We start from the raw sequence: 13,285 nt of genomic DNA on the forward strand, positions 1-13,285 counted from the left end.
CTCTCTCCCTTCATAAGGTGCTCTTCCACCTTAATCATCGTACTCTCATTCTGATTCGCACCCCCTGCCAAACTCGTTTAAACCCTCTCCAACAGGTCTAGCAAACCTGCCCACCAGGATATTGGTTCCCCTCCAGTTCAAGTGCAACCCATCCCTTTTGTACAGGTCAGACCTTCCCCAGAAGCGATCCCAATGATCCACAAATGTTAACCCCTGCCCCTGCATCAACTCTTAGCCACTCATTCATCCGCGCTCTCTAGTGCATGGCACAGGCAGCAATCCCGCGATTACTACCCTTGGGGCCCTGCTTCTTTCCTAATTCCATATCTTCTTTCTTCAGCACCTCATCCCCACTTTTATCTCTATCATTGGGTCCCTACTGTGGACAACAACATCTGGCTGCTTGCCCTTCCCCTCCAGAATGCTGCGTACTCGATCAGAGACCTGAGAGGCAACGTAACAATCGGGAGCCCCGATCTTGTCCAACAAATCTCCTATCTGCTCCCCTAACCAGTGAGCCCCAATTACAAGAGCTTTCCTCTTTTCCCCCTTCCCTTCTGAGCTAAGTGGCCAGCCCCCGTGCAATTGTGACTTGTCCCTGGTAGATTGTCCCCCACAACAGTATCTAAAATGGCTGCAGGGGTTCCTGCACTGTCTATCTCCCCCACTTCCCTTTCCTCCCAGACACCCAGTTATCTGACACCTGTCTGTTTGGGGTGACTCCGATCTATGATTGCCTCTGCTTCCCTTATGATCTGAAGCTCATCCAGCTGCAACTCCAGTTCCCCAACACGCTCTCCCAGGAGTTGCATCTGGATGCACCTTTTGCAGGTGTAGTCATCAGGAAAATTTGTGCTGTTCCTGACCTCCCACATCCTGCAATCAGAGCACAGGACGACCCCAACTGCCTTCACATCAGCTACCCTTAAATTAAGTTAGATGAATTAAAATAAACTTACTAATCTTACCTCACTGGGAGCACTTCCTCAGCCTCTGCTGGCCACCCCTTTACCTAAACATTTCCCCTTTGACACTTAACCCATGTCCTCTGGTTTGTACCTCACCTACCCTCAGTGGAAACCCTATTCAAGTTCGTGAGTGAATTGGGATGGTATATATGGTGTCGTTTGCAGTTGCCAGTATGAGCTTATTGCATTCTCAGTGCAAGGTCCTTGGGACTCGAGAGTTACACAGGGTGGGGAGAGAAAGATCCAGTTGTCATGAGGGGACAAATAGTTTATCCAGAAATCAGCAGGAGGTTCTGCTAAAGCAACACATCTGGAAAGGGTCCAAATTAGACCCAAGACCACAAAGAGCATGTAATACAGCCATCTGCAAGTTGGCAAAGGATCAGTAAGCTCACAGAATAGAATGACTCAAAGATTGGTGTGGGAGAAACGGGATTTGATTGCTGGGGCATAGCACCTAGACTGGAGAAAAGGGAGCTCTGGAAAAGGCTGTCTTTGAATTAGGTTGGGATCAGTTCCTTTGCTAATTGATAAGAGTTTAATATAATTAGATGTGGGAAGGGTCTGTTGAAAGGAAATATAGGAAATTAATTGGAAACAATACCGTGATAACGCAGTGTAGCAAAATGGGTAAAGATAGCCAGATTCTGTCAGGTAAGTAAGTAGGTAGGTAGTCAGGTAAACAGGTCAGCAGACACTGTGACTGTAGTGCAATACACAAAAGTGCTAGAGAAACTCAGCAGAAGGAAGGGCAAATTATGTTTTGGACCTGAGCCTTTCGTCAGGGCACAGTAGCAAAGTGCACAGAGTATTATTAATACAGTATCTGGCACTTTTGGGGATTGGTATTTTCCGGTTGCTTGAGGCTTACTCTTGCAATACCTAACTAATGCACCTGGATTAAGAATAAACAGTTGAAAAGACAAAAAAACTAGACTGCACTTACACTGAACAAATTCCACTTGCATAAATATATAGGGGTGGGCAACCTGTGGTCCGCAGGCTGGACCCAAATGTATCCAGTCCACTATCCAATGCAAAAGTACCATTGCATCCAGCCCACAGATACAAATACAGGCAATCCCCAGGTTACGAATGAGTTCTGTTTGTTCGCCTGTCTTTAAGCCAAATTTGTATGTAAGTCAGAACAGATTGTAAATGCATTAAAACATGTCCAGCTGTCGCTCTCCTGGTTTTCTCAGCTGAATGGAAGCAAAGAACAGTTCCTACCTGTCACTCCTTCCTCTCCATTTAAAGCACTCTGACCCCCTGCTCACTCTGAGCCCCTGCTCACTCTGAGCCCCTGCTCACTCTGTAAAAGCAACCCTGTACTGCGTTTCATCCAGGGTCAACCAGAAACCAAAAACTACGTGGGTAAACTACAGTAGTTTTAATGCCGTGTTGTTCTGAAAGCATTCGCCTTTGGAACTACAATGCCCATACTCTCCCATGCTCGTATCCTGGAGGCGACTAGGCCCAAACGCAGAGCAAATGGTATGACATTTACAGATGTACGTAATTTACAAGATTGAGACGCAGGATGATAAAACAGCAATGCAAAAAAGAGAAGCGGGTCGGTTTCATCTGCTTTTTAAAGCCAGAACCCGATAACTGAACAGGATTAATGCCGTTACTGGTGAGGTGTAATTTTACTCTTTCAAATTGCTAAATAAATTGGTTTACTATAAGTTTTATTTCTGAGGTAACATTGTGCGCATGCGTGACTTGGTAACATCAGTGTGGCCTGCCGTTCTATCACTGACACACCATCTGGCCCACTCGTGGTAAAAGGTTGCCTGCCCCCGATATAAACCTGAAAGCATTTTACTTTATTTTCAGTCATATCCTTTGAAAACATTTAACTGTCGCTGCAACTGCAGGTTCCTCCCCTTCCACGCAATTGCCTGAATGAACATCTTCTTTGGCTTGGCTTCGCGGACGAAGATTTATGGAGGGGGTAAAAAGTCCACGTCAGCTGCAGGCTCGTTTGTGGCTGACAAGTCCGATGCGGAACAGGCAGACACGATTGCAGCGGTTGCAAGGGAAAATTGGTTGGTTGGGGTTGGGTGTTGGGTTTTTCCTCCTTTGCCTTTTGTCAGTGAGGTGGGCTCTGCGGTCTTCTTCAAAGGAGGTTGCTGCCCGCCAAACTGTGAGGCGCCAAGATGCACGGTTTGAGGCGTTATCAGCCCACTGGCGGTGGTCAATGTGGCAGGCACCAAGAGATATCTTTAGGCAGTCCTTGTACCTTTTCTTTGGTGCACCTCTGTCACGGTGGCCAGTGGAGAGCTCGCCATATAACACGATCTTGGGAAGGCGATGGTCCTCCATTCTGGAGACGTGACCTACCCAGCGCAGCTGGATCTTCAGCAGCGTGGACTCGATGCTGTCGACCTCTGCCATCTCGAGTACTTCGACGTTAGGGATGAAAGCGCTCCAATGGATGTTGAGGATGGAGCGGAGACAACGCTGGTGGAAGCGTTCTAGGAGCCGTAGGTGGTGCCGGTAGAGGACCCATGATTCGGAGCCGAACAGGAGTGTGGGTATGACAACGGCTCTGTATACGCTTATCTTTGTGAGGTTTTTCAGTTGGTTGTTTTTCCAGACTCTTTTGTGTAGTCTTCCAAAGGCGCTATTTGCCTTGGCGAGTCTGTTGTCTATCTCATTGTCGATCCTTGCATCTGATGAAATGGTGCAGCCGAGATAGGTAAACTGGTTGACCGTTTTGAGTTTTGTGTGCCCGATGGAGATGTGGGGGGGCTGGTAGTCATGGTGGGGAGCTGGCTGATGGAGGACCTCAGTTTTCTTCAGGCTGACTTCCAGGCCAAACATTTTGGCAGTTTCCGCAAAGCAGGACGTCAAGCGCTGAAGAGCTGGCTCTGAATGGGCAACTAAAGCGGCATCATCTGCAAAGAGTAGTTCACGGACAAGTTTCTCTTGTGTCTTGGTGTGAGCTTGCAGGCGCCTCAGATTGAAGAGACTGCCATCCGTGCGGTACCAGATGTAAACAGCGTCTTCATTGTTGGGGTCTTTCATGGCTTGGTTCAGCATCATGCTGAAGAAGATTGAAAAGAGGGTTGGTGCGAGAACACAGCCTTGCTTCACGCCATTTTTAATGGAGAAGGGTTCAGAGAGCTCATTGCTGTATCTGACCCGACCTTGTTGGTTTTCGTGCAGTTGGATAATCATGTTGAGGAACTTTGGGGGACATCCGATGCGCTCTAGTATTTGCCAAAGCCCTTTCCTGCTCACGGTGTCGAAGGCTTTGGTGAGGTCAACAAAGGTGATGTAGAGTCCTTTGTTTTGTTCTCTGCACTTTTCTTGGAGCTGTCTGAGGGCAAAGACCATGTCAGTGGTTCCTCTGTTTGCGCGAAAGCCGCACTGTGATTCTGGGAGAATATTCTCGGCGACACCAGGTATTATTCTATTTAGTAGAATCCTAGCGAAGATTTTGCCTGCAATGGAGAGCAACGTGATTCCCCTGTAGTTTGAGCAGTCTGATTTCTCGCCTTTGTTTTTGTACAGGGTGATGATGGTGGCATCACGAAGATCCTGAGGCAGTTTACCTTGGTCCCAACAAAGCTTGAAAAACTCATGCAGTTTGGCATGCAGAGTTTTGCCGCCAGCCTTCCAGACTTCTGGGGGGATTCCATCCATACCTGCTGCTTTGCCACTTTTCAGTTGTTCGATTGCCTTATATGTCTCATCCAGGGTGGGAACCTCATCCAGCTCTAGCCTTAGGGGCTGTTGAGGGAGCTGGAGCAGGGCGGAATCTTGGACTGAGCGGTTGGCACTGAAAAGAGATTGGAAGTGTTCTGACCATCGGTTGAGGATGGAGATCTTGTCGCTGAGGAGGACTTTGCCGTCTGAGCTGCGCAGCGGGCTTTGGACTTGGGGTGAGGGGCCGTACACAGCCTTTAGAGCCTCGTAGAAACCCCTGAAGTCGCCAATGTCCGCGCTGAGCTGTGTTCGTTTGGCGAGGCTAGTCCACCACTCATTTTGGATCTCCCGGAGTTTGCGCTGAAGATGGCTGCATGCGCGACGGAAGGCTTGTTTCTTCTCTGGACAGGACGGCTTTGTAAGGTGAGCCTGGTGGGCAGCTCGCTTCTTTGCCAGCAGCTCCTGGATTTCCTGGCTGTTTTCGTCAAACCAGTCCTTGTTTTTCCTGGAGGAGAAGCCCAGTACCTCTTCAGTGGATTGCAGTATGGTAGTCTTTCACTGATCCCAGAGGGTTTCAGGGGACGGGTCCGTGAGGCGGGTTGCAACGTCGAGCTTTGCTTTGAGGTTTGCCTGGAAGTTTCCTCTCGCTTCGTCTGACTGCAGGTTTCCAACATTGAACCTCTTTCTGGGGGCTTTATTGTTCCTGGGCTTTGGCTTGAAGTGAAGGTTGAGCTTGCAGCGAACCAGCCGGTGGTCAGTGTGGCATTCCGCGCTAGGCATGACCCTGGTGTGGAGCACATCTTGTTTGTCACTTTCTCGCACCAGGATGTAGTCCAGGAGGTGCCAGTGTTTGGATCGGGGATGCATCCAGGTGGTCTTAAGGCTGTCCCTCTGCTGAAAAAGGGTGTTTGTAATGACAAGTCGCTGTTCTGCGCAGAGCTCCAACAGGAGGCGCCCATTGTCGTTGCACTTGTCGACGCCATGCTTGCCCAGGATTCCTGGCCAGGTTTCTGAGTCTTTGCCGACACGAGCGTTGAAGTCGCCCAGGATGACAACCTTGTCGGCTGTAGGGGTACGTTGGATGAGGTTGCGCAGGTCGGTGTAGAACTTGTTCTTTTCTGCTGGTTCCGCCTGGAGGGTTGGAGCATAGACACTGATGAGGGTGATGTGACGCTTGTTTTGAAGTGGGAGTCGCATGGACATGATTCGGTCCGAGAGGCCTGTCGGAAGGTTTTCGAGTTTGGAGGCAATGAAGCTCTTGACCATGAAGCCTACACCAGATAGGCGTCGTTCATCCGAAGGCTTTCCAGACCAGTAGAGTGTGTAGCCCGCGCCGCGTTCTTGGAGGCTGCCTACATCTGCCAGGCGGACATAATAAATAATTAACCCCCCCTCCCCCAAGTTTACAGATAAAACCTCAGACCAGGGTGACTCTTACTAAGCAGGGATAAGGAGACGCTTTAACGGTGAGTGGAATCAACCAGCTCTTCATCTTGGGCAACACCACTGCTGTTTCACAGAACTTTATTCAAACAACTGCTACGAGCAATGCACGACCAAGGCGCTCCGCTGGCTGAATATTTGCTCCCATCTTCACCAAAGGTTTATGTGTTACTTCAGAGAACATTTACACTTACAATTTTAAACTTACATATTTTTACCTATTATTTTATTCTTATTTAAAAAAATTATTTTCCTTGAATTTTTTTGCCAGTTGCTTGAGGCTGCCAGTTGTTTGAATTCCAGATACCAGGGGTTTCACTATAGATTAATGGTCAGCTGGTTTTGTTCATAAAAGGGCAATGAATGGAAGGTTATTCTGATCGAGTGAGATGATGGGATGGGAGGAGATTGGAGCACAAAGTGATGGGCTATGTGGTCTATGCTAAAACTTCAGTATTAACACTGAATTAGTATATATATTTGTGCAATCGTCGATACTGTGTAATTGTCACCACCCTTTTATTGGCCCAATAATTGTGTGTATTCATACAACCTGTGCAAAACCAAATTGCCCTTTTTTGGCCCTGACCAACCACCCACTCATCTAAGCTCCTAACACCCCGACCACCTGGCCACCAGACCTCCTGACACCCCAACCACGGACCTTCACCCTTGCCACCCGCCTACTGGAGTTTCTTCTTGTCCTGAGAGTTTGCGCCTCTCTACCAGCCAGAGATACAACCAGCCAGAATGCTCTCCATTCCAAACCTCCTCAGATACCTCACAAAGTATAGCCGCTGGTGAGCCTTCTTTGTGATTGCATCAATGTGGAAGCTCCAGGACAGATCCTCGGAGATGTTGACACCCAGGAATTTGAAGTTCTTTGACCCACTCCATTAATGAGCCCTCAATGAAGACTGGGTCGTGTTCCCCTGACTTCTTCCTGAAGTCCACAATCATCTCCTTGGTTTTGCTGATGTTGAGTGCAAGGTTGTTGTTATTACACCTTTCAACGACTTGATATATCTTCTTCCTGTACCCTTCATCATTACCGTTTGCAATTCTACTGAAACTGTGGTGTCATCGGCCAACTGGTAGATGGTATTGGAATTGTGTCTGGTCACACAGTCGTGGGTGTATAACGAGTAGAGCAGTGGGCTTAGCACGCATCCTTGGGGTGCGCCTGTGTTGATGATCAGTGAGGAGGAGACGTTGTTTCTAATTCATACTGACTGTGGTCTTCCAATGAAAAGGTCAAGGATCCATATGTAGAGGGGGGTTTAGAGGCCTAGAGTTTGTAGCTTCTTGACCAGCACTAAGGGAATAATGGGATTGAAGGTCTATGAAGAGCAGTCGTATGTATGAGTTGCTGTTTTTGAGGTGCTGCAGAGCTGAGTGGAGAGCCAGCAATATTGCATCTGCCATGGAGCGATTGTGACGATAAGTGAATTGCCGTGGGTCCAGATCTTTACTTAGGTACGTGTTAATTCTGGCCATGACCAGGCTCTTGAAGCATTTCATTACCATATAAGTTAGTGCTACTGGGCGGTAGTTGTTGAGGCAGCTCACACTACTCTTCTTGGGTACCGGGATGATTGATGCCCTTTTGAAGCTGATGGGAACCTCTGGCACCTCTGAGTGCCCTGGCTGGCAACATCATAGTGTGGTATGGTAGCTGCAAAGCATCAGATCAGAGGTCAGTATAGAGGGTGATTAAAACTGCTGAGATCACTGGGGTCTCTCTTCCCTCTATTGATAGTGCCTACAAGGAGTGGTACTTAAAGAGGGCTCAGAGAATCGTTAAGGCCCTTCCATAGCATCGGTGATACACTTCCTTCAAGGAAGAGGTAGAGTAGCATAAAACCCAGGACTGCCTGGCTGGGCAATAGCTTCTTTCCACAGGCAGTGAGACTTGAACAATCCTAGAAAGAGAGAGGTGCTGAGGGAATGATGAACGAATTGTGTTTAAGCCCGTTTCTATCACGATACTTATATAAATGCACTTTCATTCCAACAGCACTGATTTATATTCCCACACATAAGAGCTGGTGTTGATGTATAATCAAAATAGTCCTATCAAGCGAGGCTATTTGGCCAGTGAGTCTATCCTGCTAGGTCCATTCCCTGCCTCTTCCCCATAGTCGGCCCCGAAACCTCTTTGGAAGGCGCGGACGAACTCCTAGGACTTTGCTGCTACTCCCATCTCAGCAGACTTTGCAGGTAACAGCAGAGGGTGTTGAAGAAACATCTGAGAGCGGTGCATGCCAGCAATATTGGTGATGGAGTCGAAGGTTGATCAGAGAATAGTTTTATCCGGGATGGCTTCTTGAGAGCTGCTGGTTTTTCAACTCACGGAAATGACAGATGTGTGTTCCACGACTGAAATGTGTGGATGTTCTGACGTGCTGGGAGGTGTCACATGTCCAAGAGCGCCTGGTCTCTTTCCAGCTGCAGTATGATTTGCTAGTCCTGGACAATGTTGGGTCCTGGGACCCTGCTACCGGAGGACTTCAGGTCAAAAGTGTTTGGGCACCTTTCTTGCTGAAGACTGTCCAACTGCATCCCAATGATTGGTTGTAGTGGGGTACCATGAACTGGTCAGTTGTGAATGGATCTGAACAACATAATACCAGCACCAGACAATTCCAATATTGGCCGATGGAAGCCAAAGATTGAGGCTGTGAGGACTGGTCAATGAAAGAGAAACTATTTTCCACTGACCTGACCAAAAACCAGCTGATGGCAAGGGGAAATCTCGTCAATTCCTCTTAACTTTCCTCTACTTAGGCTTTAAAGATTACTTTATTATATTTAAAGGGCAGCTTCTGATTTTGTACAAACTGATGCCGTCTGTTAGGACTGAGAACATTGCATTACATACCCTTCAACCCACGACGTTGTGCTGACCGATATAAACCTACTCCACAACAGTCTAATCCTTCCTCACCTCACAAGCACTTATTTTCATGTGCCTGTCTAATAGCCTTTTAAATTCCCCTATTTTACCAGCCTCCGCCACCAGTCCCGGCAATGCATTCTGGACACCCACCACTCTTTGTGAATAACCCACCTGAACTTTCGTTCACTCACCTTAAACAAACCTGGTATTTGCTACTGTCGCCCTGGGAAAAAGGTGTCAGCTGTCCACCCTAACTAAGCCCCTCATCATCTTAGACAAGTCTATTAAGTCACCTTTCATTTTTCTCCGCTCCAATGAGAAAAGTCCCAGCTCTGTCAACCTTGCCTCTTAAGACATGTTCTCCAATCCAGGCAACATCCTGGTAAATCTCCTCCACACCCTCTCTTTCTGTAAAGAGGCAACTCAAATTGAACACAATTCTTGTTATTTAATTTCCTTTCCTGAACTTTACTGTGCACCAATTAGTGTCAATCCTACCCATCCACAGTGAGTATGATTAATCTGTTTCATGAAAAATGTTTTGAAAATCTGAGAAACAAAGGCCGTAAAACAATTCTATTGACTGTCTTTCAGATCTTCAAGTGAATGCTCTCTATTCACTCTTAAACCTGGATGAATAAATCTGCAATGATTTTATTCCCATCTCTGCATTGATTAGCCAATTAGACATTTGCTCCTCATTAAAGTGGGCCTTAACAAACACTAATTAGAGGCAACTCCCAGGCCACGGTTTGGAATTATTTTCTCTTGTTTGATGTTTGAAAAGTTGGCATTGGAATTGTGGAATGTAGGATGACAGGATTACATCTACTGCTGAACAGGATAGCCTTCCATGGATTTCTGCAGCCAGCTTGAATTCTCTGGATCAGCATGAGCGTGGGTTAAAAGAGCAGGGTTAGGTCATTCTGTCCCTCAGACCTGTTCTGAGACAATTTTTATAGCTCCAGGCAGTTTGAGATAACTTAATCATTCAACCTAGCAAGGTCTGACTCCCCATGGGGACTTCAGGAAGGGCAAGCCAGGAGAACACAAACAAGTCCTCATCAAGGGGTCAGCAGTGGAGAGGGTAAAAACTTCAGATCCTTGGGTGTCAATGTTTCTGAAGACCTTTTCCTGGGAACATCATTTCGATACATTCATGAAGAAGGCACGCCAGTGGCTATATTTCATCAGGAGCTTGAGAAGATTTGGTAAGTCATCAAAGACTCTTGTAAATTTGCTCAGGTGTATCCAGAGGGTTTTAAACTTGGCCATTGCCATCATGGGCATTCTTTTTCCTTCCATTAATGTCATTTTTAACTATCTTTTCATAATATATATTCCGGACTGGGACAATGGGTAAACTACAGTGCAAACACCAATATGAACCAATTGGTGGTTTGGTATAAAACCAGTCCTGGAAAACGGGAACATGGAATATATGCACTTGCTGGAAGTCCCTGAAAAATCGGCATGGAGTCTAAAAGGTTAAGAGGCGGTGCCTCAAGAAAGCAGCATCTATCCTCAAAGACCTTCACCACCCAGGTCATGCCCTTTTCTCACTGCTACCACCAGGAAAGAGGTACAGGAACCTGAACACACACACTCAACATTACAAAACATCTTCTTTCCCTCCACCATCAGATTTCTGAATGGACAATGAACCACAGACACAACTTCATTTTTTCTCTTTTCTTGCACCACTATTAATTTTTTTAAAATCTCATATTTTTGGAATTTAATTTTAAAGTAATTTTGCCCCATACTCCAGTGGCAAGACAACAGATGTCATGACACCTGTTCATGACAGTAAACCCGATTCTGATTCTGAATGAGTTTTTCTTGGCTGGGGGATATCAGGCTTCCTACATGTAAGTAGAATCCTAAAACCAAAGGGAGCGGTTCAGGGAGCATCTGTGGAAAGACAAACTTCAACTACTGAGTTTTTGTTGTTTAAGATTTACAGTATCTGTATTTTTTTTTTCATTGATAGAATCTAGAAAGATAATTATGGAAAAAGACAGGTCTCACTCCCCGGCCTTCTCCCCGTAATCTTTGATACCCTGACTATTTAGATAGCTATCAATCTCTGCCTTAAATATACCCAATGAGATTTGCAGAGAGTGTAGGCACCTGGAGCCTTTCTCTAGACCAGTGGTTCTTAATCTTTTTCTTCCCACTCACATATCACCTTAAGTAATCCACAGAGGATGCCACAGGTGCTCCTCATGGATGTTAGTAAGGGATTACTTAAGGTCGTATATGAGTGGAAAAAAAAGGTTGAGAACCACTGCTCTAAAGAAAAGCTCCAGGCACCCACAGTCTCAGTAAAAGATTTATTTGTCTTAAACTCGTCAATTAAATTACCCCATAATTGTCTAAAATATACAAAACAATATGATAGGTGTCCAATACTAGTCATTCCTTGCAATTAAGACCATAAAATATAGGACAGTGAATATCAACTTTTTCCCCCCACTCATATACCACATTAAATAATCCCTTACAAACCACACAGCACCTATGGCATAGCATGCCGTAGGTACTCTGCGGTTAGTAAGGCATTATTTAAGGTGGTATGTGAATGGAAAGAAAAAGGTTGCGAACCACTAATATAGGAGCAGATGTAGGCCATTTGGCCATTAGTTCGGAGTTAGAGCAAACATGTTGGTAGAAATTGGCGAGAAAGGTGTGTTTTACCCTGCAGACTCTCAATGTGGAAAGACCACTCTGCCAAGTTTCCATTCTTGAGGGAACTACGCACGATCAGGTGTTACTCAGGAAGAACGAAGACAAGGGAGTTTGGGGACACAAGCACTTTGCATCAACACAATGCCTCAACCTTGCCACTCAGTAATCAATTCACAATTTCACCAGCCTTTAGGCAGAAAGCAGAGACCATCTCACAAAACCTGCAAACACAGAGAGATCTCTGTTAGCTACATCACTTCTTCAACCTCTACACCGAGTCAGAGTGAAGAGGGTAATGTCTTGATCAAACTGCCATTCAAGATCACATTGCAGTCACCAGACAACATTAACCTCAACTTCCTCAATTCCCCTTAACCCCCTCCCCGAGTCTCTCTCTCTCTTTCCCTTCCCCTGCCTCCTTTCCTCCAGCTTCCCTTCCCTCTTCCCTTTCCCCTATCACAGTGGTTCTCAACGTTTTTTTTCCTTTCCCAGACCTACCACTTTAAGTAATCCCCCTGTCATCGGTGCTCGCTCTGTGATTAGTCAGGGATTGCTTAAGGTGGGATGTGGGTGGGAAGAAAAAAGTTGAAACCCACTGTTTTAATCGTCCCTCATGGACTCGCTATGTGCACGGTTTCAGAACTCCAAAGGAAATGGGCCAATGACAATTTTTCTCAAGCAAAATATTTCAGTATCAATTGGGTCAAGAGCAGTGATTCTCAATCTTCCCTTCCCACTCACAGACCACCTTAAGCAATCCCTGACTAATCACAGAGCTCCGATGGCACAGGGATGACTTAAAGTGGGATGTGAGTGGAAAGAAAAAGGTTGAGAACCACTGCCCTATCACCTCCCACCCATATGCACCTCTGACCTCTTACCTGTTTTCCTGCACTCCTCCCCCTTTCTCTTCCTTCCACCTATCCATCCCCCATTTTATTCAGGTGTCAGCTTGTTTTTCTAAAACTTGATGAAGGGCCCAGGCTCAATGTGTTGGTTATGTGAGCTTCTCCAGCACGCTTGAGTATTGCACTCAACTCTGGCATCTGCACACTGTCATGTTTAACTGCAATCACCTCCTTGAAATTAATCCCATCTCAATAATCAATACATCTCATATTACTTATGCTCTCTTCCCCCATAGTCATGTTCCTTCCAAACCTTTAGCAATTTTGAACTTTCATGTATTTTGGCAGGAAGACAAAAAAAAGATTTACATTTTAATACAATTCTTATCAGGAAAGAGAATAAGCAAACACAATTACCTTCTTTGCTCCGGTCAGGGCTGATTTCTGTAGTTTACGGTAGCAGTACTTGGCATATGTGCTAATGGCAACACCTACCAAAGAGGAACAGAAAAACCATTAGATAAGGAAATGAACGCTAGAGTCAAACAAAGGAATAAAAAGTTTTGTGTGCACGTGTGTGAGCATGGGCGTGTGTAGGTTTGTGCCCGCATGTGTGCGCATGTGTGTAGAGGTGTGTGTAAGTGAGAGAAAGAGAGTGAGTGTGTGGGTGTGTGTGTGTGAGTGAATGAGAGAGAAAGTGAGTGATTGTAAGAGAGAAAGAAAAAATGTGTGCGTGTACTCTACTTTTACTGACAAGTTGTTGATGTTACATTGAAAAG

At 46.1% G+C, this 13,285-nt stretch overlaps 1 protein-coding gene across 4 annotated transcripts in view; it reads right to left on the bottom strand.

Annotated features, from left to right (window-relative positions):
* The window catches only part of arhgap39 (Rho GTPase activating protein 39), a 579,720-nt gene that overhangs the window by 90,066 nt on the left and 476,369 nt on the right, over positions 1–13,285 (bottom strand). For all 4 annotated transcript variants that reach the window (XM_069914962.1, XM_069914964.1, XM_069914963.1 and 1 more), the window contains one exon: positions 12,924–12,997. In XM_069914962.1, coding sequence (XP_069771063.1) covers positions 12,924–12,997 — 74 coding nt within the window. The remainder of the gene's footprint in view (positions 1–12,923; positions 12,998–13,285) is intronic.

This window comes from Narcine bancroftii, chromosome 1 (genome assembly GCF_036971445.1).
Source record: "Narcine bancroftii isolate sNarBan1 chromosome 1, sNarBan1.hap1, whole genome shotgun sequence".
NCBI lineage: Eukaryota > Metazoa > Chordata > Chondrichthyes > Torpediniformes > Narcinidae > Narcine > Narcine bancroftii.